This window comes from Doryrhamphus excisus, chromosome 3 (assembly GCF_030265055.1).
Source record: "Doryrhamphus excisus isolate RoL2022-K1 chromosome 3, RoL_Dexc_1.0, whole genome shotgun sequence".
Taxonomy (NCBI): Eukaryota; Metazoa; Chordata; class Actinopteri; order Syngnathiformes; family Syngnathidae; genus Doryrhamphus; species Doryrhamphus excisus.
The window spans coordinates 16,677,684-16,702,530 of record NC_080468.1 but is presented as its reverse complement, the minus strand read 5'-3'; the positions used below and the strand labels follow the sequence as shown (position 1 = coordinate 16,702,530).

The window sequence follows — 24,847 nt, the reverse complement described above, 5'->3', positions numbered from 1 at the left end:
AGGACAATTTACAAAAAAATAAAATAAAAGTTTTACGATATTCTCATATTACTAGTTTTTTTACTCTTAAATTTACCAGTTTGTCAAAATACTTCATCCAGGGCCGTATATCAATTGCTCAACTGCTTTTGCCCTCATAATATTAGGACTTTATTCTTGTCAAATTGCAACTTTTTAATATTATTATTTTTTAATATATTTTTTCCTTATTTTTGTAAAATTGACACCACTACCCTAGCCCCTATCCCAGCCAATCCAAGTGGATGCCAAATGACGGCGACTTCTACTGCCCCCTAGGGTATTCCTGGGTGCATTACCACATCAGATGTTCACTAAGGAGATAAACTCGAGGAATTAGCATCTTCGATTGATGATAATTTAATCATAATAATCTTCAACTCACAAATGATATGACTAGCTAGGTCTGTTGACGCAATTATTAAGCCATGAAGTCTTTTAGTATCAAAGTTCTTCCCGTGTTCACCTTCCATTATTAGCATCCCATATTTAGCAGGAAGTGAACCTCAGCATGTCATCCGTGACACGTCAGTTGTAGCTGTATCCCGGCACAGGCAGCGTCTGACCCTCCTTGGCTTCAAAGAAGGTGTAGGACAACATGATGGTGTCCACCCGCGCCATCTTGGGGTCCACGTCAAACTCCGGGTCGATGTAAAAGAAGACGGGCATGTCCACTTCCTCGTGAGGGTTCAGACGCTGCTCCTCGAAGCAGAAGCACTGAGGAAAGACGCGAGAAGACGCATTGGAACATGGACGGTGACGGATGGTGACGGACGGTTCTACCTGGATCTTGTTGAAGTACTGTCCTGCCTCGAAGGGCACCACGTTGTAGGTGGAGATGCCGATGATGGGTTTATCGGTGGGGTTCTTCGCTCTGTAGAAGGCCAGGGCCGTCTCACCCGGGACCACCTGCACCACAGACAGTCAAGGTCAAAGGCGGGAAAGGTTGCCAGCGGCCATGATGATGATGATGGAAGCCCTACGAAGATCTCCGTCTGCTGCGGCCTGAAGTTCCACTGTATGCTGGCGTGCGTGTCGGCGTTGAAGGCCACTTTGATGACGCGCTCCTTCACGGGTTCCATCGTCTCCACCAGGTCCGTGTCGTGGCCGGCCACCGCCGCGCCGCCCAGCCCGGTCGCCTGATGAGAATTAGATTCCTCGTGAAATATTCATATTTGTTATGGTTACTTCACTTAAGCTCCCACCTGGCAGTAAAGGCGGTAGAGCGGCACGGCGGCGTACGAAAGGCCGATCATGCCCACGCCGGCAGCGGCGACGTACGTGAGCACCGTCTTGTTCCTGGTCTTCCTCTGCTCCTCCTGGCTCGGCCTCTTCCGGCTTTTGACTCCACGGCTCGGAACGTTTGGTCGCAGGGGGAGCCCCAGCCGCAGGAAGTGGAGCGACCTTCTGGGGTCACAGTGAAGGGACCTCAGACAGGTCAGCGGTGGGACCGCAGAGGCCGCCGGTCGGCATAGGGACTGTCGGAGGACCAGGGGAAGCAGCATGGCGGCGAGGGACTCACCTGGATGGAGGACAACCAGTCAGTTTAATTAAAGGTGTCACCTCCGAGGACTGTAAGATCGTTTATCGTTCTAATAAACATCCATTTAGAAATCAACTACGGTTATCAACACATTAGAGGCGACATTTGACCTGCAAGTGTTCACAGTCCAGCTCGGTAGCTTGGCACGAAAAATAAAAACAATCTAAAGTAAAAACAAGAATGGCGCGCAAAACATTAATGTCCTTAATGAAAGCATAGTTTGTTGGCGGTGTCCTTTCTCCGGAAGATAAAGCCGGCTGTCATTCACCAGGAGACGCGCATAAACTAGCGGACATGTTTGGGGGAGACACATGTAACACATTGTGTTACACAGATTGCCTTCCCCTTGCAACTGCGCACACGAAGAAGATTCCGCTGTGGCAAAAAAAATCAAAGTTTTTTTTTTAGCCTTTGTCAAATAAAATATTGTATAATTAAGTGTATACTATATATGTACTTCATTTTCGTTTTTATTGATCTCAATGTTACCGTCACTTTATTTCAATAATTACGTAACTGACCTGTGACTGAAAATGGCGACTAGTAGTTTTTAAAATACTGCATTTATTTTAGTAGTGGGTGTGGTAATATATTGTTAATATTAATAAACAATATTTATATCTAGCTGTTGTGTGAAGGCACCTACGGGGGGCGTTTGTGGACAAAAAGGCGCTTCCCGGCCGTCCTGCTCAGAGCAATGGAGGGGGTCACGGTGGGCCAGGTATTTGATGCCGAATGCATCCTCAGCAAACGGCCGAGAAAGGTAAGCAACCCCCGCGGGAGGCTCCGCGGAGGCCCCGGGCCGCCCTTTGACGCCTTTGTCTACCGGACACTGACCGCTGGTGTGCTATTTTCCAGGGAAAGTTCGAGTATCTCATCAAGTGGAGAGGGTGGTCGTCCAAGTAAGTCGCTAGCCTTCCTCTGCTAGCCACCGCGGCTAAGCGTGCACGCACGCACACACGTACGCGGGCGCGCGCGCACACTCCCCCCCACAGCCACCTCAAGCTAGCATGCTAAATCGCCCCCCCAAACAATAACATTAGCGTTAAATGCTCTTTTTTCATGCTGATGGTGAAGCTTTTAGATCGTTCGAGGTTCAGCCTACGTTTCCTGTCACAAAGCAGACAAAAAGCACACGAAGCCGCGGACGTTTTGTGCTCATTGTCAAAATGTCTTGGCTCCTTTTCATAGCATATTAGCCGGTGCTATGAAGCTAGCTTTGTTGCTTCTGTTTTCCTTTTCTGCCAAATGAGAGCAAAGGGGGCTTTAACGTGTTTGTTTAGTGATGTTGTTCGTTTTTGCTGGTTAGTTTGTTTGTATGCTGGTGCACTAAAACACTGAATGAATGCTTCATTAGTGTATTTTAATTAGTGTATTTTAAACTATTGGAAGCCAGGTTAATGATATGTACTGTTACTCTTTACTGTGTGTGTGTGTGTGTGCAAGTTGCATTGTTTATTTACACTGACAATGTTGACCCTGACACTTTTCACTCTTCTTATGCATTTTAGGCACAACAGTTGGGAGCCAGAGGAGAACATTTTGGACCCGAGGTTACTGGCAGCGTTTCACAAAAGGTGAGTTTCCTTGTTTTTTTTATGTGTGTGTGTATATATTACGCGCTAACGATGGATCTGCGCCATCGATCGATAAGGCTGCGCCCGAGATGGATCCATCGTGAGCGCACAAATCGATCGATTTCTGCGCTCACGATGGATATAACTGCCTTGCGCTGGAGGCCGATGCTTTGACACTGCGCTGACGATATAATGACAATCGTTGATCTGCTAATTGAATACAATGACAGGGTTGGGGTTAGCGTTAGCGTTAGCGTTGGGGTTAGGGGTTAGGGTTCACACTCCCCCCGCCGAGAACGGTAACAAAGTGAACCGCTTGACAATTAATCAAATATTTTAAATTTGCATGCATGGACTTCTTGTTGATTCTTGTCAGTAACAACGCTCAGCGCTGCCATCTGTTGGCATCTCAACAAACTACACACATCCATCCCGGGCGCAGTCATATAACATGGATTTATCTTGGGCGCAGTGCTATCAATCGATCGCGCATATCCATCGTTAGCGCGTAACATATATATATACAGTATATAATACAGTATATATTGTATATCTGTGTATGTATTATATTGTTGACATTATTGGTGCTATGTCAGGGAACAAGAACGAGAACTTCTATTTCAGAAGAAAGGAAAGCGGCCGAGAGGACGTCCACGCAAGATTCCGGTAACTAGCCTGCACTCGAACATCCTTTGCTGATACACAAAGCAGTAGTTCCACTTCCAACCACTGGGGGGAGCTAAAAATGTGCTTTATTTATTTTGCTGTATGGATTATCGTCTTCAGCTGCCGACACTGCCCGCTGCCAAAGAAAGCCGCTCGTCGTCGTCGTCCTACTCGGGCCTGTCGTCATCGCCGTCGTCGTCCGAGGAGGAAGATGACGAGCACGAGCACAAGAAGGCCAAAACGAGCCCCCGGCTCCACCCGGTCCCCCAGAAGAGGCCCCAGATCCTGCTGGCCAAGCCCGACCCGCCGCGTAAAAAGCGTGGGCGGAAGCCGCTTCACCCGGACCTGAGGGCGCTGAAACAGTCCAAAAGTAGACAGCTGACTCCGCCCCCACGCCACCACCAGCTGCTCCGCCTTCCCAGGGAGGAGTCTCGGCCGGGGGTCAAGAAGCCGCTGCAGCCGGCCAGCTTCACTTACACCGGGCTGAGCAGGACCGGAAGGGACGAGACCACGTCCGCCGCCCACAGCTCCGCGTTCTCTCAGTCGGCGACGTCCAAAGGCGGCGCTCAGGGCTGCACTTGGAACCGCCCCCTGCCGGCATCCTCGCCGTCGCCCTCTCACGTCAAAGCCGGCAGTTCACCGCAAACAAAGAGCTTGCTCTCCGAGCTGAAGCGCTCCATTTCCGAGTCTGGCGGCGGGCGAGGAGACGCCTTTAAAGCGACTCCGCCCCCTCTGAAACTGGCCGGAGGTTCAGCAGGAAGCTTTGGGGGTCAGGCTGGAGGTCAGCGCTCCGTGCTGGGCCACAGGAGGCAGGACAGCCACGGCGGTCACTCGGCGCCGGGCCAACACAAACAAGTGCTTTCCAAAGCGTCGTCGTCGTCACACCGAGCGGCCAATCAGGCGCTCAGCCTTCGCGCACTCAACCTGCAGAGCGTCACGAAGACGCCACCCGGTGGCCACCAGGGGAATAGCGGCGCGGCCGTGCGCTCCAGTTCACGTAGCGGCAGCCTGGTGGTGATCAAGGACTCTCGAATGTCAACGGGAGCGCAGCGTCCGATTCTTCCTGCCGGTGGCGGCGCTGAGAAGAGCAGAAAGGACGCGTCGCTGTCAGCGGGCGGCGCTCGCTCGGCAGGCGCCGGCAGGCAGGACGAGCGCAAACCGAGCCGCAGCTTGAACGAGCTCAGCACGGGCGACTCCGACGAGAGCAGCAGTAGCGAATCGGAACCAGACGCCGCCTCCTATCCCAGCAACAGCCGCCCCAGCCTCGGCGACGCCGCCACCGAGTCGGACACGGAAACAGACTGGCGGCCGGCGCGGAGCCTTCTGGAACAAGTGTTTGTCACCGACATCACTGCCAACTTCATCACGGTCACCGTGAAGGAGTCGCCGACCAGCGTCGGCTTCTTCAACCAGCGGAACCACTGAGGGGAACGGCCGCCGTGAGGCCTCCGCCTCCCTCAGAACTCTGCCGCCATCTTCATCACGGACAGCGTTGAGTTTAAAGCAGGAAGTCGCACCTTGTGTCTTACCAACTTACCAATGAGTGCGACTCCGCCCCCTCAGTGCCTCAGCTCCTCGTCAAAACCTCGCAGCTGGACGAGCGAGCTCACCACCGCTCGCCGTGGACGCTCGTCTGATGCGTTTTTTCCACACGACGCTATGAAAACAAAAATAATGTGACCTTTTTTTCCTTATGTCATTTGTACATTTTTGTGTTTGGACCAAAGGTGCTATGAATGTGGAGCCTCTAATTTAATTGTCTCATCAACAGTATTACACACGTACACTGATTTAATTTATACTGTAAATATGTTTCTATCGATGTGGATTCTACCTGATACTCATTTTTCAACTTCTTTGAAATAAACCATGACATCATACAATGTGTGCGCTGGTGTGCACCTCAACCAAAAAGATGCCGCCCACATCCACTTTGCTATGCAGGCCTGAGCCATCTAGCGGAAAGTAAACCACTTGTTAAGGTGGCATCTTAACGGTATTTATAAATCCTGCCGCTTTTCCTGGGAGAAACTGCCCTTGGTACCCGGCCCTCACCCGTTTCCGCCAAAGTTTCCTTACTTTAACTTTGATTTATGAAAACAAAACATCCACTCCGGTTGTGCTGGCTCGTCAAGTTAGGTTATTGATGTTTGGCGACACCTAGCGGACGCAATAATACATTACTTATTCCACAATAGGTCGCATACTGAAATATAACCTATAATATAGGTATAATATATAACACCTATGGGCATATGCTAAGAAGTTACATATTTTAAGGTGATTTTTTAAAGGTGCATTTCAGTTTTGTGATGGTGAGAAAGACCATTATGATTGTAAACGTTTTCTTTTCCAAATATTTCAACATTTACATGTTCCTTTTCTCATGTTATTCACATATTTTGACTTTATTGTTGTAATGTAACTTTTTCACAACCCATTTTCCAAAAATTACAACTTTATTTTCTTATATAACTTACTTTCTCGTGACCAATTAAAAAAATGTATTTTAGAAACTTTAATATTTCAACTTCAATTTTAGTTTTGTAAAATGACTTACGTTAAGGTTTTGCTTTATACAGCAGCTTCGTCCAGCTGTTTACAGGGAAACAAGATTGTTGGCGCCACCTGCTGGACATAATACCTTATTACCTCGTCAAATGGGACTCGATGCAGCTGCCTCGAGGCAGGGGAAATTGACTTTTGGCGACACCTTGCGGCCACACTGATTATTTAAGCTTAGAATGCATTTGTGCACACAAGTTGAATGAATCAAAGTGAAAAAAAATCATACGATTACACACACACACACACACTAGAGTGCATCCCATCATGTGTGTGTGATTTATGGTCCAATGGAGACCTGCAAACAGATGGGGTCGTCACGTGACTGTCCACTAGGGTGCAGTGTACTCACATCAGGACCACCACCCGGCCCTCTCGTGCATCACTTTGGAATTGTTAACATTGATAATAGAAGAACAGAAAATAAACAAGGCAGTACACACACACACACACACACACACACACACACACACATACAGTGTGGGATGACTTAAGAGTGTGTGTTTGTCTTCATACTTAGTGCAGTAAGTCCAGCAGCAGGCCGATGACAGTCTGCTTCTGTTTGTGCCAACACGGAGACTCCTGGAACACACACACACACACACATAAACACGCCCCGTTTTGGCATGTCGCACCCTGGTGGGCAAATACATCCAGCAGTCTCTTCAAGTAATACATAAAAGTATACGGTATTTACTGCATATGAATATTGTAAAGCCACCCAGGTTACCTGATGATTGCAGTCGTTTGGACGGACCGTGTCATGTGACCTCGGCGGCAGTCAGGCTGACCGGTGTGCGGCGAGTCTCCTCACACTCAGGTGACGAACCTGCTGGGACTGTGTGGTGTTGATGTCACATGACCTCGCCATGACGACAGCATGTAAACACGTGAGTAGAGAACGACAGCAGCTCAAACATGAACAAATGAATGCCGTTAACCACTGCAGCCACTAGAGGGCACTAAGAACTAATAACTTTAGCGCCGAGCTTTTTCAGGAGGACTAAAGTGTTGCGAATGGAACCCGGACTGAGCTGTTTGTTTTGTCCGGCAGGGGGCGACATTACCACTACCTTCCACCACGAGTCAAAGACGGGAAAAGACGGCCATGAAGCCAGGTTTTAATCAAGTTATTCAAGTCTCAGCTCAACGCTGACCTCCACAGAGAGCATCTTGTCACAACAATGTTTGATTGACAGCTGGGGTGCGACAAGAACATTCGTGATTTGGGAGCGAGTCTTTCATAGCTTGGTGTCCGTTATTGATCCCGATCAATGCATCGTTTTACACTGAAGGCTGCACTTCTGTGTTGAATTTTCCCGGAAGCGGCAACAAAAGTCAACAGCTGTCCACCAACTTTCGCTTTCAATCACCGAACGTCAATCAATCACTTTCGAGCGCCGATCAGTTGGCGCAGGCGCACTTGCACTCGGACACGACGGGGTACTGAACGGGGATCCAGGCGCACCTGAGAGCCGCCTTCCGGTGCAGGCAGCGCCACCTGAGCAGGGTGAGGTGGGAGGACCCGGCCGGCCTGCAGTGCATGCCCTCCGGCACGGAACAGGAGCGCTTGCTGGAGCAGCTGCCCACCTTGACGTAGCGCGGCCAGAAGCGGCTGCCCAGGTCGTTCCAGGCGTGGACCACCGGGCAGAAGGCGTACGACCACAGCCACAGCTGCAGCCGCCGCCGGAGCTTCCTGCCCGGCTTCTGCTTCTTGCCGTGCGGCGCCTCGAACTCCATGGCCCGGATCTCTTTGGGCATGGGTCCGCCGAGGCGGGGCCGCGGGTCGGGCTCGCCCGCCGCCCCCTCGCCGTCCGGCTCGTGCACGGACATGAAGTCGGCGTCAAAGTGTCCGCCCAGGGCGCCCCGCAGCTCCGTCTCGTTCAGGTCCTTCTCCTTCGGGTCCAGCAGCGGGTCGGGGTCCTCCTTGAGGTCCACGACGGGGAGGCTGTCGCTGGGGACGGGACGCAGCAGGAAGTAGTGCTGGCACGCGCCCGCGGACAGCAGCGCGAGCGTCAGCAGCAGCGGCAAGGGACAGTCGGCCATGTCCTCCGCGAACTTCGCTTCACGTCCTCTTGTCCTCCCGCCTCACGTCACGGGACGGGGTCCGCGTCCGTGGACGTCCTGGGGCGGTCCGGCGCGCCTCTTGATCCTCATCTTCTTCTTCTTCTTCTGGAGTGACGCCGCCGCGCTGTGTGCCCAAGTAGACTGCTGGGCGGTGATGTAATCGTGGACCGGGGGCCAGCCTCCACACGCACACACACACACACACACACACACACACACACACACACACGCACAATATGGAATGATCACAGTCCAATTAAAAAGTGGACTGCACTTGTTGGACGTCACGGACCGGGTGTTGACGTTATTAGTGATAAAAGCACACGAGTGGCGAGGAGGAGCGGTGGTACTACCAAATAAATGTTCCTAAAACCGAGAACTGCAAAAAGCCAGGCGATTCTTCCCGACAGGAAATGATGTAACCCCAATTCATGCATTCCGGACACCCCAAAATATTCACACAAAGTACATTTAGCAGACAATCATGCGTGTGAAATGATTCCCACTGTGGAAGGAAGTGATAATTTACCATCGCTTTTACCTTTAATGGCGGCGAAGGCGCGGCGTCGTCGTACTTTGAGACTTCTTCACCAGTTTTTCCTCTTTATCACCCAATAAGAAACGTTTGTGGGGGCCCTCCATGAGACCTAGTTTCTGACCGAGGCAGCAGGCGAAAACCAGGGAAAAATGTTGGCCGAAAACCAAGTAATGCAAAAAGAAGCATCCATTTGAAGCTAATAGGACGGCATTGGACAGTGATGTATGCGCCCGCCATAGTGCGAGTGTCTTGGTGCCACTGGTGTTTATTTTACGTCTAGGAGCTTCCGCCAGCGTTTGGCCAGAGCCGCTCGCGTTGCTGTCGGCTGGAATATTTCACACGCAGGCGAAGACGGCAAAAGGAGCGCCGCACTTCGTCGTCTCCGTGCGACTTGACTGCAAAATGCGACGTTTGTGTCTCGGCGGACTAACCACGCTGGGCCGCCGCCACCGAGATTGTCAGTCTTGATGACAAACAAACAAATCTTCCCTCGTGGCGGGGGTGCGGGGGTGGGGGGTAGTGGTAGCGCTCATCTTCCTCACATTCGTGTCGGGTCAGATCTTCCGCCGCTCGGACTTTGTCTGGTGAGCAAAGGCGAGGTGAAGACATCACAGGAGGCTCAGGTGGCGGCGCTGGGCCCACTCGTCTGCTGTGGGACGTATGGAAAGTTCTGGATGAGATGTGAAAGGCATCTCAAGAGAGCAGAATGTGACGTCACGTTTGTGTCTCAGTTCTTATCATCGAGGTTCTCCGCGTCGTTGCTCCCGAACGGCGCTTCTTTTCCACCACATCGTCACTTTTCCATTCCATTTGGGTCTAGTGGTTAGCGCGCAGACCTCACAGCTAGGAGACAAGGGTTCAATCCCCACCCTCGGCCATCTCTGTGTGGAGTTTGCATGTTCTCCCCGTGCATGCGTGGGTTTTCTCCGGGTACTCCGGTTTCCTCCCACATTCCAAAAACATGCTAGGTTAATTGGCGACTCCAAATTGTCCATAGGTATGAATGTGAGTGTGAATGGTTGTTTGTCTATAGGTGCCCTGTGATTGGCTGGCCACCAGTCCAGGGTGTACCCCGCCTCACGCCCGAAGACAGCTGGGATAGGCTCCAGCGCCCCCCGCGACCCTCGTGAGGAAAAGCGGTAGAAAATGAATGAATGAATGAATGGATAACAACATGGCGGCCTGTTTTCATCTCGATGGCCTCACAGGAAACAAAACACGCACACCGATGAGGTCGCGGCCTGCCGACATCAAGAAGAATCACATAAAAGATCTCGCTTGTTTGTGTGATTGTCCCGCAAGAAAAAAAAAAAAAAGTCTTGATGGCGATACGACGGCTGCAATTTGGACGCTCCATTTGGACGACAAGGCTTCAAAGTGACACGCACGCACGCCTCGATGCTTCTGGGGAATGGGATTCGCCGTCAGATACGTTGGTGGTGAGCGCCGTCACAAACAAATGCTGGCACCTCAAAAAGCAACGGACAGAAACATGAAAAGGACTCATGGATCCTGTGGCTATAATTAGCACATTTAGGATGCTGAAAGCCATCCAGCGAAGAACGTTGTTAATCCGTTCCAGAAGGTCCGACTTCCCCCCCCCCCCATCAGAAATAATGTACATCCATTGATTACCATCACTGAAGACGTGATTGTTGCCAAAGACACCATGTGGCGGCGAGATCAACACCAACATTTCTGGAATTCAACCGTGTTTCTCACCTCAAGACGCTCCTTTTTCCTCTTAGCTCGTCTAATATTTAAATTATAGTCACGGGGAAAAACGATGAGAGCACCCTTGTTTCTTCAGTGTATTGCTTCATGTTAATGCCTGGTACTACTACAAGTATTTTGTAGTACATTGCTTGGACAGATGATGAATGAATTATGGCAACAAAAATAACCTATAAAAAGTTTAATTTATTAATTTAAGAGCTGCTATCTTCCATTGTTTTCTTGCTAACAGGCCAAGTTGTTACATCAATAGCTATAGCATTGTACTGCCTTTTGTTGTCATCGTTATATTTGTCCATATACCCTGCTGAAAAAAACAACATAGACCAGCATACGTTGTGTTTCCGTGCGAGGACCACCATACCAACACCAAAACACAACGTATGCTGGTGTATGCCGGTTTTTCGCAGCAGGGTATTGGTACCTCTAATGGTGTCAGACATGAAAATGAACAAAAAACTGAAGAAACAAGGGCGCTCTAATATATATTTTTTTAACATTAATGTAAATTAATCTAAATATTATTTTTACGATATACCTATGGCTATTTAAAAAGTGAGCTGCTGGTAAAAAATGGCCCGTGGGCCGCACTTTGGACACCTTGGATCAATTCACCCAAGCCAACATTCCCACAGACACAGACACTGATGGCTTTCTAAGCTAAGATGGCGGCATGCCATGCAGTCACCATCACCGGCCCTCTGGACGGCGAAGGTGGGATGTGCAGGCAGAAAACTCTTTTGTTTTGGCGGATTTAAAAACGGGCCGTACGGTGGTCGAGTGGGTAGCATGTTCGATTCTCTGCTTGGGCATCTCCGTGTGGAGGTTCATTGGCGACTCCAAATTGTCCATAGGTTATGAATGTGGGTGGGAATGGTTGTTTGTCTATATGTGGCCTGTGATTGGCTGGCCACTTTCGTCCCAAGTCAGCTGGGATAGGCTCCAGCATGACCCGAATGAGGGTAAGTGATATAAAAAATGGATGGCTTTTGTGGGAGAAACAAAAGCTTTGCGGTCACAAAGTTAGAATATTTTGGGAGTTTTGGGGGGGGGGGGGGGGTGGGCTCAGTGAAAGTGGGCGGTTAGAGCGCCACCTGCTGCCTTGCCTTGCGCTCGGCGGGCTGTGAGTGTTGGGAAAAACAAACACGTACTGTAAGAGCACATGTGGACGTCGCCCCGCAGCGCACATGCACGACAAGAGGCTTTCAGTGGCGGCCCTCTCTGACCGGCTCCTTGTCCGGCGAGCCAAGTCCTGCGGTGTCAGCGATCCTGCGGCTTGGACCGCCGCTCTCGAATGCCTGGAGCGCTCTGGCGGGAACACCCCACCCCACCCCTCCCCTCCCCTCCAGGGGTGGTGTGACTCGGTGCAGTTCACACCCACGTGCACGGCATCCTCCGACACCGCGGCTCGGGCCCTGCCAGTCGCTCGCATTCCTCAAACGCCTCCTGAATTCTACTCGCCGACGCTCTGCTGCGGGTTTGTTCATGGCGATCCACACGCAGTGACCACGTCTTCTCGTCACACCTTGCATGAGCTTTTATTCCAGAGTGTGCAAACATGGAAACATGTGAAAGGGCCGTGCAGACGCGGAAACAACCCGTGCACCTTCTCAACCAAAACATAAATAAGAGAAAAAGGGGCGAGCGGGCCCGAGTAAGACGACACAACCCAGAAGGTCCTGACCCGACATGCCACTTAAAGCCACACTGCACCAAACGATACGATAAATCACACGAAACAATACCAAATCCTGGTAAATCATACGCTTGTCCATCAGGGTAGAAAAATACTTTAGTGGTGGAAGGAACATCTAAGTGGTTCGCTTCAAGTAGAGGAGATCCCGTCCAGATTCACACCACTGATCAGAACTTCACCAAGAGCCGCCATGCAACCAGTTTGTCTTGTTAATGGGGGTCAAAGGGCAAAAGTCCTGTGTGTAACAGTCGACGCCAGGAGGTCCGAGGCTTGGCCAAGTTGAACCAGCAACTTTAATCCACAATCTACTAAGTTTTGAGGGACGCTCGCCACAGGTGGCCACAGGCCGGCACGGGTGGCCACAGGCCGCCAGGGGTGGCCACAGGCCGCCACGGGGGCCCACGAAGAGAAGAAAAATTGCAAAGCCATACCTTCATGAGTGGCAGACACCTCGTGGTCACATGACGGGCCGGTGCCGAGGCCTAAAAACCAAGATCTGAGCGTCCAAAAGGGGGGCGGAGCCTAGAGTGTGCTGCTGAGTATCTCAGACACCTGGGCATTGGTTTGGTCGTCCGAGTCGACGTCCTGGCCGGCGGCTCCTTCTGGCTCCTCCCCTCCAGACTCCGCCTTCACCACGCACACGCCTGCCACCGCCGTCTCTTGGTCCCGCCTCCCCTTACCCGGCAACGGGTCCTTGTAGGACTCCACAAAGATTCTGCGGACGTGGGGCCGGTGGTCGCGAAGACGGGCCTTGCGACTCTCCAACACACAGGTGCTATGGCTCATGTGGGTGCTGCCCTGCGGGGTGGATGGGTCCTCGGGCCGGGGCAGGTCAGGGTCACGCTGCTTGGTGTACACGCCCTCAGATAAGGACCCCGTGTGACACTCACCGCTGTGGCCCCTGAGCCAGCGCTGCGGTCCGCTGAAATACTGCCCCCGGTGGCTCCTGGAGAGCAGTTTGCGCTTAGAGGGGGGGTTGGATACGGCCCTCAGGGGGTGGGTACCCTCGTGGTGGTTCTTAGAGAGAGAGAGGCCTTGAAGAGTCTTGGTGGTGTCAGACAAGGCCGGGGACAGGGGCAAGGACAGCGGAAGGTCCCCGGAAAACCTTGGGGACAGTGGGGTGGATGGCGAGGTGGGGAGCGCTCTGGGGAGGGAGGGGGAGCGAGGCAGGCCAAAAGGAAAGGTAGACAAGTCCTTAGACAGAGATGGGGGGTGCGGGAGGAGGGGAGAGGACAGGGGTTGGTCTTTGGAATCCTTCACTGCTGGGGAAAGGGGAAGGTCCTTCAGCGGGGGGGTGCTGTACCTGAAGAGGGGAAGGTTCCACGAATAAATCAGTTAGCAGGAAGAAACACAAGAAACAAACGACCTGATTGGACAACGAGACTTCCTGGTTTGCCGTCCCATCACCTGAGCTCGTGGATCTGGAGCACGTCGGGGGCGCTTCCTCCCAGGGAATGCATGGCCTGCTGGGACAGGTCTTGGGGGGGCGAGTACAGCAGGTCCAGCTCACGGGGGCTCAGGGCGTCGCTGGAGTCGTAGTCACTGTCCGTGGGCAGGAACACCTCCGAGGAGCCGTCTTCGTCCGAGCACAGCAGCGAGTCTGCAACCGGGAACATCAAGGTTAAAATGCCCCCCCCCTTGAGATCAGATGATGATGATGATGGTGGTGATGATGCTCACCACTGATGGCCTTCCTCCTGCACAGTTCTGGCGAGGGGGACGGGGTGGGCGGGTAGTCCATGTTGGAGGAGGTGGAGTCGTTCTTCTGCTGGCCCGAGTCGCTTTCCGGAGCGCTGGCGTCCACCAGGCAGGTGATCGGAACGCCGCCGCGAGGGTGCTTGTAGCGAGCGTACTGCAGAGCGTCCGTCAGCCAGCGGAGGTCTCGACGCGTCTCGTCCAGCTGCTGCACGACGGGAGGACAAGAGAGCCGTCACCCTCGTCGACCGTAACCCATCTCAATCCAGTCCCGCCTTCCACCCTCCAAGGGTGGACACTCACCCACTTAGCCCCCGGGGTCACCCGCATGGATGGCTTAAATGTCTCTTACTGTTATTATAGATTACACCTGTTGTGATCATTATATAGAATATTGGGAGGGGGGGGGGCAGGGTGTCCCCTAATTTAACGGTCGGGGAAACACCGGAGAGGGAAAAGTGTTGTGAGGCAACGTGAGCGTCTGAGTTGAAAGAGACGCAAGACAAAGCATTTAGTGGCAATTATCTGTCTGTACACACACACACACACACACACACACACACACAGTGGGACCGACAGCAGGATTACTCGACTGGAAAGAATGCAGAGGCTGCAAGTGGCGAGTCGGTCTGACCCAAAACCAGAGGTCGGTCCCTCAAAGAGACGCCGCCGACAATCACAACAATATGAAGCTCAACATGGTGGTATCGGCTGATGAAAATACACGACAACGACATTTTCCTATTACATAAGTTGTCACCGTTGAGCGTCACGGCGGGCTAACAGCGATTGGCCGCGTCACATGACACATCGGCGGCGGCGTGCAGACGTCTGGTGTGCAGACAGCGTCGGTCGCTTGTCTGAGCGGCGCATATTTTCCTCCCTCGGCGTGTGGAGAGTCTAAACAAACTGTCCAATTAGACCGCATCACGTCATCTTTACACTAACCCACTTTCACTCGTCACACACACGCACATACTATATGCACAACCCCCCCCCCTCAATAAAGTGCCGTGTGTGTTGTTGTACTTCAGTCTTCAAGTACAGTCACCTTTTGAGAGTATTAGTTTTTTTTTATATAAATGAATGTAAGAATGGGCGGCACGGTGGTCTAGGGGTTAGCGCACAGACCTCACAGCTAGGAGACCAGGGTTCAATTCCACCCTCGGGCATCTCTGTGTGGAGTTTGCATGTTCTCCCCGTGCATGTGTGGGTTTTCTCCGGGTACTCCGGTTTCCTCCCACATTCCAAAAACATGCTAGGTTAATTGGCGACTCCAAATTGTCCATAGGTATGAATGTGAGTGTGAATGGTTGTTTGTCTATATGTGCCCTGTGATTGGCTGGCCACCAGTCTAGGGTGTACCCCGCCTTGCGCCCGAAGACAGCTGGGATAGGCTCCAGCACCCCCCGCGACCCTTGTGAGGAAAAGCGGTAGAAAATGAATGAATGAATGAATGTAAGAATGACTTACCTGGGGTAAGGGGACGAGGGGGGGTTCCTGTTGCCCACCTTTTTACTTTATTAGTCCAAGTGACCAATAAAAAAAAAAAAAAAAGACAATGGCACCCTCAGAGCTTTGCCACTCTAATATTATTTTGTATGATTTTCCCCCCCGACATTCCCTCTCTCTGACCAATTTGTGGTTTTGGGGGTTGGGGTTGAGGGGGTGGGGGTGGGCGCTATTTTCCAGACATAAAAAAACGATTGCACACACACAAACACACATATGGTTTTGTGGTCCGCGTCCATTAGCGGTGGCGGCGTGCTCGTCACATCTTCTTGCATTCCTACTCGGACGTGTGACAGCGGCAGATTGACGATGTTTCTAAGACGGGAACGTCAATCTTCTTCCCAGCCTCAACACAAAATTCCAGCTACACAGGAAGTGAAAAGCTACGAAGATGTGAAGTATTAGCGGCGGCTAACGGACCCCCAATTTATCTGGGAAGGCTTTTGACAAGATTTGGGAGTGTGTCCATGACTCAGACTGATGACAGGTCTGATGTCGGACCTGGTCTGGTTCTTCCACAGTAAACTGGCAGTGCCTCAATACTACAAATAATACACTGTGGATCCCCACTTTTCCCGGGGGTTGCGTACCTGTACACGTGAGTCAAGCCTGACTGCTGTCACTCAAGGTGCAAACAAAAATATCAAGTATAGTAATTCCTCATTTAAATAATGAAATAATGAGAAAAAAGGCAGAAATTCAAGGAAATAGAGCTGGAATAGGTGCAGATCCTGGAAGAATTAGAATGTTTTCTGTGCAGGTTATTGTGTGTCGCTGCTCTATAGCTAAGAGCTGAAAAATGAGGTCCCCTTTCACGCTTGCACCTATGTGTACACCCAGTGACAATTGCAATTGGTGTTATATTTGGGGTTATTTTCATGTAAAACAACACTTTTTGTCTTGTTTATGTTATTTTGTCTAAATATTTATAGATTAATTAATGTCAAACTGAAAGTTATGCTTGAAATGTATGTTTTTAGAGAAACTTACCTATTTCTACAGCTGATTACGAAAGAACGGAAAAGGTTAAACTCTATAAAGCCCCTTGAAACATCAGTCAAAAATGGCCGATACTGAGGGGGACGGCTTTTGAAAAATGGCAGCGATTGAATGAGTTAATAATAAATGGAACATTTTCTTAGTTAAGGCATAGAAAACCTGTTTCTAATCTTCAAAAGCCTCCACACTCCTAAAGTCACCTTTCCATGTCTGTTATCCAATATAGTAGAGACAGAGAGAGAAAATGGCCCAGATACTATAGAATACTACATATTATCCCGTCTTTGAATGCCTCATGTTTGTATTATTTTCCAAATGCTTCATTTAGGAGAAAAAAAACTTAAAATGTGCTTTGTATGCATTTTTAAAAAACTATGCCGTATTTAACCCACAAGGTATGCCGGGCAGGTTCCTGTTGGGGAAGTGTGTGTGTGTTTGATTCTTTGAGCAGTATTCTTACGTGAATGTAGTCCAGTATGAGCTGATGTCTCTGCCTGGCTGTCACCACCTCGCTGTCCGTGATGGCCTCCCGCAGAGCCTGCTGGGTAATGAGGGCATCCAGGTCCAGCACGGAGGACAGGCGACAGTAGAGACTGATGAACTTCTCTTTGAAGGTGCAGAAGTGCACTGTGGGAAGGAAGAGGACCGCGTTAAGCCAGGCAGGATGGCGTTCAAATAAACAAAAAAAGAAGCGACCGTGTGTCCGTACCAAGCTCAAACATCTGCAGGGGCAGGTGCAGGAATCCCGACAGCGGCGTGTATGGGTTGGACTGACCGGGGGCGGAGCAAACGTCGTCGGCAGCGGGCAGCAGCAGCAGGAAGGAGATGCCGTGACCGAGCTCCACCACTTCCTGACTGTAGAGGCGGAAGTGACGGGCCTGCACGCAGGAAGCCACCTTGTTATCTTGGCTGCGATTGGCTCCGCCGGCGAGTGAGAGCGGCCGTAGAGCGGCGTACCTGGTGCAGAGGTAGGTTGATGTGCTTCAGCAGGGATTTGATTGCCGTCTGCAGCTCGTAGAACAGCAAAGGGGCGTGGCTTTCAGGTCTGGGCCGCGCCTCTTCACTCTCCTCGCCGCTGGGATCTTTCTCGCCGACCGCAGACAGCTTGCGGATCCAGTCCCACTCCTCCCTGACGAGCAGCGGTAAAGATCCACCATTATGATCTCGACAGACCACTGTGGCCAGCTACATCGCCGAGTTAAACACTCATCGGTACCGCTGATTGCACAAGCACAACATTCAACAGGGGTCTCGGGGCCCACCTGGAGACGTTGGAGTTTTCCCGTATGCGGACGTGGCACAGCATGTTGGGCGTCCTCTGGGAGACCAAGACCCTGATCTGGTCCACAGAGCTGCTGAGCTTCAGGTAACCCAGATAGAGGCCCGGGGGCTGGCGGAGGGTGCTGCGGCGCTGGTACGCCAAAATGTCCTAAAGAAAGGCGAGACGTGAAAACGCGACCGTCGCGTTTGGACTCTCCCGTTGAAGGACACGGTCACCTGCAAGGTGATGATGAGGATGTCGAGCGCGTAGGGCTCCTCGGGCGTGGACAGGGACTTCCTTTGACTCTGCAGCTTGGTCACCTGCATCCACTTGCCGCTGAAGAGCGAGTGCTGGTTCTCGGTGTCGCGGATGGTCACCAGCAGCACGTTGCCGTGGCGATCTTTGATGGGCTCGTAGTGGACCCGGCCCAGGTTGTGCGTTCCCAGGAGATTCTGCAGCTGCCCGGCGGCGCTGAGCATCTTGTGGCGGGCCTGCAAGGTGGAGGACGAGGACATGGACACCGACGTGCTCTGCCTCAGCCACCGCACGTCCTCCCACATGCAGGACAGCTGCAGAGAGACGACATATTGTTGGTCCACACGGTGGACACCATGATGCTGGAGCAAGGGGGGGGTGGGGGGGGGATCAAACACCTTGGTGAACCACAGGAAGTCTTGCATGAGGGAGCTGCTGTACGAGTCGTCCACCTCCACGATGGGTATCTGGTCCTCGGCTGTGACCAGTAGACTGTCCTTGTGGTAGAACACGGCGGCCAAGTAGATCCCCCTGGGGAGCGAGGAGGAGAAACGTGATGCCAAGGCCCCCGCCGCCATCCAGCCTCCACCACAAAGCCAAACAAACCTTTTCAGCGTCTTCACAAACTTGTTGGAGGAGTTGAAAAGATGTTTGAGGCTTCTGGAGACCGACTGCTTCCTGCTGGGGTTCTGCAGCTTGGAAGCGTCTACACAGAAATAGAACATGGCGCTTTATATGATTTATTCAACAGCCAACTTATAAACAATATAATAAACAATACGCAACCAACGATATTCTCTACAGGGATGCCACCTCCAGTCAAAGATGGAGACGTTGGAGTCACTCTCCCATGATGTCCGTCTGACCGAAGGTCAGCTTATCTCCTTGGCCGTCTATCTCCTCCCCCCTTCCTGCATCCGTGTCGCCGCCCGGCGATGCCAATCTACAAACCGCAGCCCCCTTTTGACTGAGGCTAATTTAGCGTCACGCCATTAGCGTCCCGTAAACAGACGACGGGACGTCTGATGCTCACAAACCAACCACGCAAACTTGTCTGATGCTGGTCGGCGGCCTGGTGCCCAACGAGGAGGAGGAGACCGGTCAACTTCAGTACTGAATGGTTAAAGTAAGGTCTGGCAAACGGTTTCACAGAACAACAACACATGTGGACCACACAATGTAACTGCATCACACGAGCTGCTAATACACATGCAAAACAATAATACGCCCAACAGGAAGTGGCCCAGCATACCTTGCAGGTTAAAAATGCCAGTATTGTTCTGCACATGTGTGTGTAAGCGTTCATTTCGATGTGTGTGAAATGGAAAAATGAGGGTTTGACTTTGTAACCATTTCAAGGTACAAACTAGCATTGCGAGCCGCAGCTGCTGTAACGTAATCACCAGCGTTGTCCACCTCTGTTAACATTAACATGGACGTGTCTCCCTGGTCTGGTACGTGTCTTCAGTTGTCAGTCATCCTCCAGCATCGCACAAGCGTACCTACAGCGACGCCTGAGGCTCCAGCAGCTTTCCAACTGGCTGCTGAACAGTACAGTACAGTACAGTACAGTACAGTACAGTACAGTACAGTACAGTACAGTACAGTACAGTACAGTACAGTACACACACACACACACACACAGGCTGTTATTTAAGACTGGAAGCCTGTAAAAGGTCTCTATGAGTTGTCAGCGGTGGAGGCTAACTGGCTTTGACAAGTGGATAATATGACAAGAGTGCGCAGGCCTACTGTGCAGCGGCGCAGTGACTGAATAAATAAAGAGGTGAGTCTCGGTTGGGGGGGGGGGGGGGGGACACGACATGATTGGGGTTGATTAATGAGACCAGGGCGTGAAGGCGTTTATTTAGTTGACAACCGCTGCACTTTGTTCTCTTCTGGTGACACGTGCAGCTGGGTTCTCCCATCGGAGCGGACGTCTCACAACTTGCAGGTTTAAATCCCCGATCGCCCCTCTCAGCCCTGTCCAAATGTCCTCAAGCAAAAACCGAATCTGTCTGGACCCGTGTACGGGAGTGGCTCGGTGTCTCGTGTGTGCGCGAATACAATATGATGTGATATTGTGGATCTTATCACCTCCACAGCAGTAGTGCGAGTGCGTGGCTCTGACTTGCTGTAGCAGGCGCTCCATGGCGTCAATGTGACTCCGCCTCCTGGGCTCCCGGCCCTCGCTTTCTCGCCAGTCTGTGGAAAGATTTGAAAAGCATTTGTGTCATTTTTTTGCATGCGTGTTTGTCACACTCATGTTTGACATCATCAAACAAATGTACATATTGGTCAACGACAACACAACTGAACACAAAATGCAGATTTAAGGGATAATAAAAAATCCAACCCCCCCCAAAAAGTGAAGCCCCCCTGTTAAGACATAGCTTAACTGACGTTAATACAGATCTCTACCAGTCTGCAAAAGGACATAAAGCCATATCTAAAGCTGTGGGACTCCAGCAAACCATAGTGAGAGCCAATATGTACAAATGTTGAGCCTTCCCATTTGCCCCGGTTAAGGTCAATGTTCATGACTCCACCGTAAGAAAGACATTGGGCAAAAACGGCATGCATGAGGAGTTCCAAAGCCAAAAGCACTGCTGAACGAAAAGAACATTAAGGCTTGTACCCGGAGAAAACCAGGGCACGCACGGGGAGAACATGCAAACAAAGAGATGCCCAAGCGGGCAGTTGTGTAGTCATTGACTAATATTTAAATCTGTTTGATGATCTAAAACATGCCCCCCCCCCAAAAGAAAATCAGGAAGAGGGCAAACCTTTTTCCCACCGCTGTACATAGCATATGGTTTAATGAGGAGAATTAACAAAGGCGGAGCTTTGTCTAGTGAATAAATGTGTGTGTGTGCGTGTATGAATATATCTGCAAGGTGTGCTCACAGCCCTCTCTTTACATCTGCTCCACTTGGATATTACTGCAAAAACATCCACCCACACACCGTGTCCCTGGCTGCACGCTAACATTTCAAGGCTAAAAGGCTTGAATGTGCAGAGTCGTGACGGAGAAGAAGAATGCCCTTGTGTATTGAAAATGACTTTAACTTTGGTTCGCTCCGAGCACAAGGAAGAATGGCTGCAAAATATCCTGGCGACACTGTGACATTGTACTACTTGGTCGTGCACACTACGTAGCAAATACTGCGTGCATGTGGTATACTGCATACCAAGTAGTATGCAGACTAGTAAACTACCTAAGACTAAACAACGTAGCTCCACGACACTAAACCGCTACGTAGTTTACTAGTATGTATGTACTACCAAGTAACTACATGGTAGTACGTACTGAGGAACTAGTGGTGCACTGCTATCCAACTATGCTGTACTACATTATAGCATACTAGTAGATTACTAGTGCGTATGTACTCATACTAACAAGTAGCTACATAGTAGTACATACAAAATAGTTCTACTGAGGAACAGATTACGACTTCATACTAGTGGTTTACTCGTCCGTACATACTAACAAGTAACTAATAAGTAGCATGTACAAGGTTGACCTTCTATGCAACTACTGACGCACTACTAAGTACCTACACAGTACTACTTCATACTAGTGGTTTACTAGTGTGTCTATACCACCAATTAACTACGTGGTAGTACATAACTTTTCCTACTACGGAACTAGCAATGCACTGCTAAGTCCCCACGCAGTACAACTTCATAGTAGTGGTTTCCTAGCGCGTACCTACTACCAAGTAACAATACAGTAATATACAAGGAACTAGCAACACAAATCTAACTACAGAGTATTATTTCAGTGTAATAGTTTACTGGCATGCATCCTACTGAGTAACAAAGTTTACCTACTAAGGATTCATAGTAGTAGTTGACTTGTGTACGTACTACCAAGGACCTGTATAGTAGTATGTACAGTTTATCAACTGAAGAACTATCTACGATCTACTAAACAACTATGCTGTATTACTTTATCGTAGTTGTTCACTAGTGCGTACATACAGTACATAGTAGCAGGTATAAAGGGTACCTACTACGGAACGAAGTACACCTGGTTCGGCGAAATGAGAGTCGAGAGTGCTGGTGAGGCGAGGTTCAATAAAGTACCGCTATGTAACATACTAGCTACATACTTCACCTACTATGGAATTACATACTGCATGTAGCACTACATAATACAGTACATACTATGTAGTAATAAGTGCCAAGCGAGTGAGAAGGGACCTACTGGAAGGAGCAGCAGACGGCGGCAGGGAGGATGCAGGAGGGCCCCAGCCCTTCATGTTGTAGGCCGATATCCGCACGTAGTACAGACGACCCTGACGCGTCACGATAAAAGCACAGCGTTCAGACGAGGAGTCACGTTTTGGCGAGGAAGGTGGATGACACTACCGTGGTGAGGCTGCTGATGGTGCATTTGAGGGTTTGCAGGTTCTCCAGCAGCATCTCCCCGGCGAGCAGCGAGAAGTCTTTGAGGCAGCTCCACTCCACTACACACACACACACACACACACACGGATGAAATGGTTTATTTGTCTTTTCATTACAAATCAATAGTTCTCCCTGAGATGATGAGGAAGCGGCCATTAACCTTCTGATTGCTCTGCTCGAGGCCAGCTCGCTAACTCTCGCTAACTGCCACTTCCTGTCCCTGTCTCACTCCGGAGCTCGTAAAAAGCAACTCCGTGGAATGGAGTTGTAAACAGTTTTTGCTCAAGAGTCTGGGAAAAACTAGCTTAGCATGTCTACATGTGAAGTGAAGATATTTGTTTGGGAGTGGTACCTCTGTACTTGGTCACAACGGAGGAGTTGAGACACTGTGGCTCCTGGAAAGCGACGGTCAGCGTGGAGCTACTGCTCACGCTCAGACGAACCATGGTCGGAGCGTCCGGAGGACCTGGACACCGCCACGCGTTGTTCAGCTTGACTCCCTCACACACTGAAGGTTATAAAAAAAAAAAAATAATGCAAAAAGACTCACACGCGTGTTGGAAGCCGCTCCTCATGCGCTTGTAAAGCTTGCATCTCCATTCCCAGGCCCTCAGCTGCTTGTCCTTGTGACAGGCCTCCAGCGAGAGGCCGTCCCGCTGCGCCCGCGCCGCCAGGTCGGACGCCCGCTGCTCCGCCTCCGCCACCAGGGCGCTCAGGTGGGCCTCCCGGCTCTCGGCGCTGGCGACTACACACGTGAGACGTGAATACACCAACCATGACAAGTTTCTTTGCAGTGTTGCCACAATCACATGTCTACTGACACACGTGCTGCTGTTCAGGACGTGAACAGCAGGCGGAGGCGGAGGGAACATAGGTCAAAGGTCACCCTTTGGACTGGCGCCTGTGTCGGGGAGGAAGCGAGGCGGCATTCAAGGCCAGGACATGACAGAAGCGACATGATGGGCAGGTCTTTGTTATGAGTTATGAGAAACAACATAACAGCTTTTCTTGTGACGTGACGCCTCTTTTCTGCCGCTCTGATTCGAGTGCCAATACGAAATGACTGCAAATGGCCGCTGGCGATGTGACGGCACGTCCAGGAGCGTTATACTTCATTTACCGCGGGCAAACAACGTGAATTGAAGACAGAAGAGGAGCGATGGTGTAGCCGGAACTTACTGATGCATTACAAGTTAGTTTTATAGCAAATGTTGATCCAAAAGCAGAGGACAAAGCATTTGCGGAGGTGGACTGTACGGCCTAAGCCGACCAATGACGGCGTTTTCGTACATCACACTCAGCAGGACGTTTGGAATGGAACAAAATGCGTACGTGAGAGCAGTGATGTGTTCAAGGGTCAATATGTGTGCCGACGAAAAAATGCGTACAAGTTGGCAGGTCTGTAACGACAAAGAAGTCTTTTTTCCACATTAACTGCAGGGCATGTTGACGTGGTTATTTATTTACCTTATTTTTAGTTCGACATTGAATGCCAACAGTCTTGCTTTTATCCCAGATTCCTAAAATAGCCTTTTATGGAAAAGGGAGCAGCGTGCATGTGAAGGAGCTAACGCACACATGCAACGCACACATGCAGAGGGACGGGGGGTCTGTGTTGTCTGTCAGGTCGGAGCTGACTGATTTACTTGGCACTTGAGGAATGACATAAACAGAGAGCAGCAGGGCCCCAGGAGGGAAAACAGCGGCAATGTTTGCTCTGTGTTTGTTTACAAGGATGGGATTGTACCGCCGCCCGGAGTCCGGCTCGCTGTTTTGGAGAGCGCCTGCCGCCGTGGCCCGGCGGCACAATAAATCACTTAGCTGTAATTGCCCCGGCGTTACATGCATCATTGGAAAAGTTCAACCATTAAACGACAAACCTCGTTAAAGGCTTTTCAGCAGGAGTCACGCAGGAGACCTGCAGTAAAGTGGCCACTGTTTTAACCCCCCAGGACCCTACACGCACTCTATACGCTTTCCATCACTGCAGACAACACTATATGGACTTCTGTTTAACCTCTTCTATGCCACTGGGGGAGCACAATTGTTCAACTAATTCTTTTTGGTGTAAAATAAATGAACAAAATAATTGACTGTGTTCAAAATGCGGCCACCAGGGCTGACTTGTTCAATGCCTCAATTGCAGAGAATAATAAGATAAGATAAGATATGCCTTATGCCTAATCTCCCTGTAAAAAATATGGGGCCCCCGCCCATGGATGGAGGGGCCCTCTGCACAGCACCTGCTCTGCGGGGAGGAAGTGGCAGCTTGGGCAAACTGACAATTTTGTCAACCAAATTGCAATTA

The 24,847-nt window shown here is 50.8% G+C and overlaps 4 protein-coding genes across 15 annotated transcripts in view; 1 reads left to right on the top strand and 3 right to left on the bottom strand.

Moving 5' to 3' along the window:
• Positions 1–362: 362 nt before the first annotated feature.
• LOC131126597 (cytochrome c oxidase assembly protein COX11, mitochondrial) lies at positions 363–2,464 on the bottom strand. Of its 2 annotated transcripts, none has more exons than XM_058069302.1 (5): positions 2,208–2,464; positions 1,224–1,540; positions 1,002–1,157; positions 802–927; positions 363–735 (listed from the first exon to the last, which is right to left on the bottom strand). In XM_058069302.1, the coding sequence occupies exons 2-5, from the start codon at positions 1,521–1,523 to the stop codon at positions 547–549; spliced, it is 771 nt and encodes a 256-aa protein (XP_057925285.1). In that variant the 5' UTR covers positions 1,524–1,540; positions 2,208–2,464; the 3' UTR covers positions 363–546. The 2 variants fall into 2 exon arrangements, with proteins under 2 accessions (XP_057925285.1, XP_057925284.1); XM_058069301.1 differs by lacking the exon at positions 2,208–2,464 and adding an exon at positions 1,672–1,887.
• On the top strand, positions 2,121–5,813 carry LOC131126596 (chromobox protein homolog 2-like). Its single transcript, XM_058069300.1, has 5 exons — positions 2,121–2,324; positions 2,420–2,463; positions 3,073–3,138; positions 3,735–3,804; positions 3,925–5,813. The coding sequence occupies exons 1-5, from the start codon at positions 2,259–2,261 to the stop codon at positions 5,227–5,229; spliced, it is 1,551 nt and encodes a 516-aa protein (XP_057925283.1). The 5' UTR covers positions 2,121–2,258; the 3' UTR covers positions 5,230–5,813.
• On the bottom strand, positions 3,807–12,533 carry nog3 (noggin 3). The gene is made up of 2 exons (XM_058069306.1): positions 7,100–12,533; positions 3,807–6,951 (listed from the first exon to the last, which is right to left on the bottom strand). Exon 1 carries the CDS (start codon positions 8,413–8,415, stop codon positions 7,774–7,776), a length of 642 nt encoding a protein of 213 aa, XP_057925289.1. The 5' UTR covers positions 8,416–12,533; the 3' UTR covers positions 3,807–6,951; positions 7,100–7,773.
• A 146-nt stretch (positions 12,534–12,679) lies between these two features.
• ankfn1 (ankyrin repeat and fibronectin type III domain containing 1) overlaps positions 12,680–24,847 on the bottom strand; it is a 64,880-nt gene continuing 52,712 nt past the window's right edge. For all 11 annotated transcript variants that reach the window (XM_058069289.1, XM_058069290.1, XM_058069292.1 and 8 more), the window contains 15 exons: positions 23,090–23,284; positions 22,892–23,005; positions 22,501–22,598; positions 22,337–22,427; positions 20,224–20,331; positions 18,733–18,832; positions 18,525–18,657; positions 18,108–18,440; positions 17,873–18,039; positions 17,568–17,739; positions 17,320–17,488; positions 17,071–17,237; positions 14,085–14,307; positions 13,812–14,004; positions 12,680–13,707 (listed from right to left, as the gene is read on the bottom strand). In XM_058069289.1, the coding sequence (XP_057925272.1) occupies positions 12,927–13,707; positions 13,812–14,004; positions 14,085–14,307; positions 17,071–17,237; positions 17,320–17,488; positions 17,568–17,739; positions 17,873–18,039; positions 18,108–18,440; positions 18,525–18,657; positions 18,733–18,832; positions 20,224–20,331; positions 22,337–22,427; positions 22,501–22,598; positions 22,892–23,005; positions 23,090–23,284 (3,044 nt within the window). In that variant the 3' untranslated portion in view covers positions 12,680–12,926. The remainder of the gene's footprint in view (positions 13,708–13,811; positions 14,005–14,084; positions 14,308–17,070; positions 17,238–17,319; positions 17,489–17,567; positions 17,740–17,872; positions 18,040–18,107; positions 18,441–18,524; positions 18,658–18,732; positions 18,833–20,223; positions 20,332–22,336; positions 22,428–22,500; positions 22,599–22,891; positions 23,006–23,089; positions 23,285–24,847) is intronic.

What these genes read in the sequence shown, in the direction of transcription:
- LOC131126596 (XM_058069300.1), top strand. Translation starts at nt 2,259, where the DNA reads ATGGAGGGGGTCACGGTGGGCCAGGTATTTGATGCCGAATGCATCCTC. An exon ending in TCAGCAAACGGCCGAGAAAG is followed by an intron (nt 2,325 to 2,419) that starts GTAAGCAACCCC and finishes GCTATTTTCCAG; the next exon opens with GGAAAGTTCGAGTATCTCAT. An exon ending in TGGAGAGGGTGGTCGTCCAA is followed by an intron (nt 2,464 to 3,072) that starts GTAAGTCGCTAG and finishes TATGCATTTTAG; the next exon opens with GCACAACAGTTGGGAGCCAG.
- nog3 (XM_058069306.1), bottom strand. Translation starts at nt 8,415, where the DNA reads ATGGCCGACTGTCCCTTGCCGCTGCTGCTGACGCTCGCGCTGCTGTCC.
- LOC131126597 (XM_058069302.1), bottom strand. Translation starts at nt 1,523, where the DNA reads ATGCTGCTTCCCCTGGTCCTCCGACAGTCCCTATGCCGACCGGCGGCC. An exon ending in TCTACCGCCTTTACTGCCAG is followed by an intron (nt 1,158 to 1,223) that starts GTGGGAGCTTAA and finishes AATTCTCATCAG; the next exon opens with GCGACCGGGCTGGGCGGCGC. An exon ending in CGCAGCAGACGGAGATCTTC is followed by an intron (nt 928 to 1,001) that starts GTAGGGCTTCCA and finishes TCTGTGGTGCAG; the next exon opens with GTGGTCCCGGGTGAGACGGC.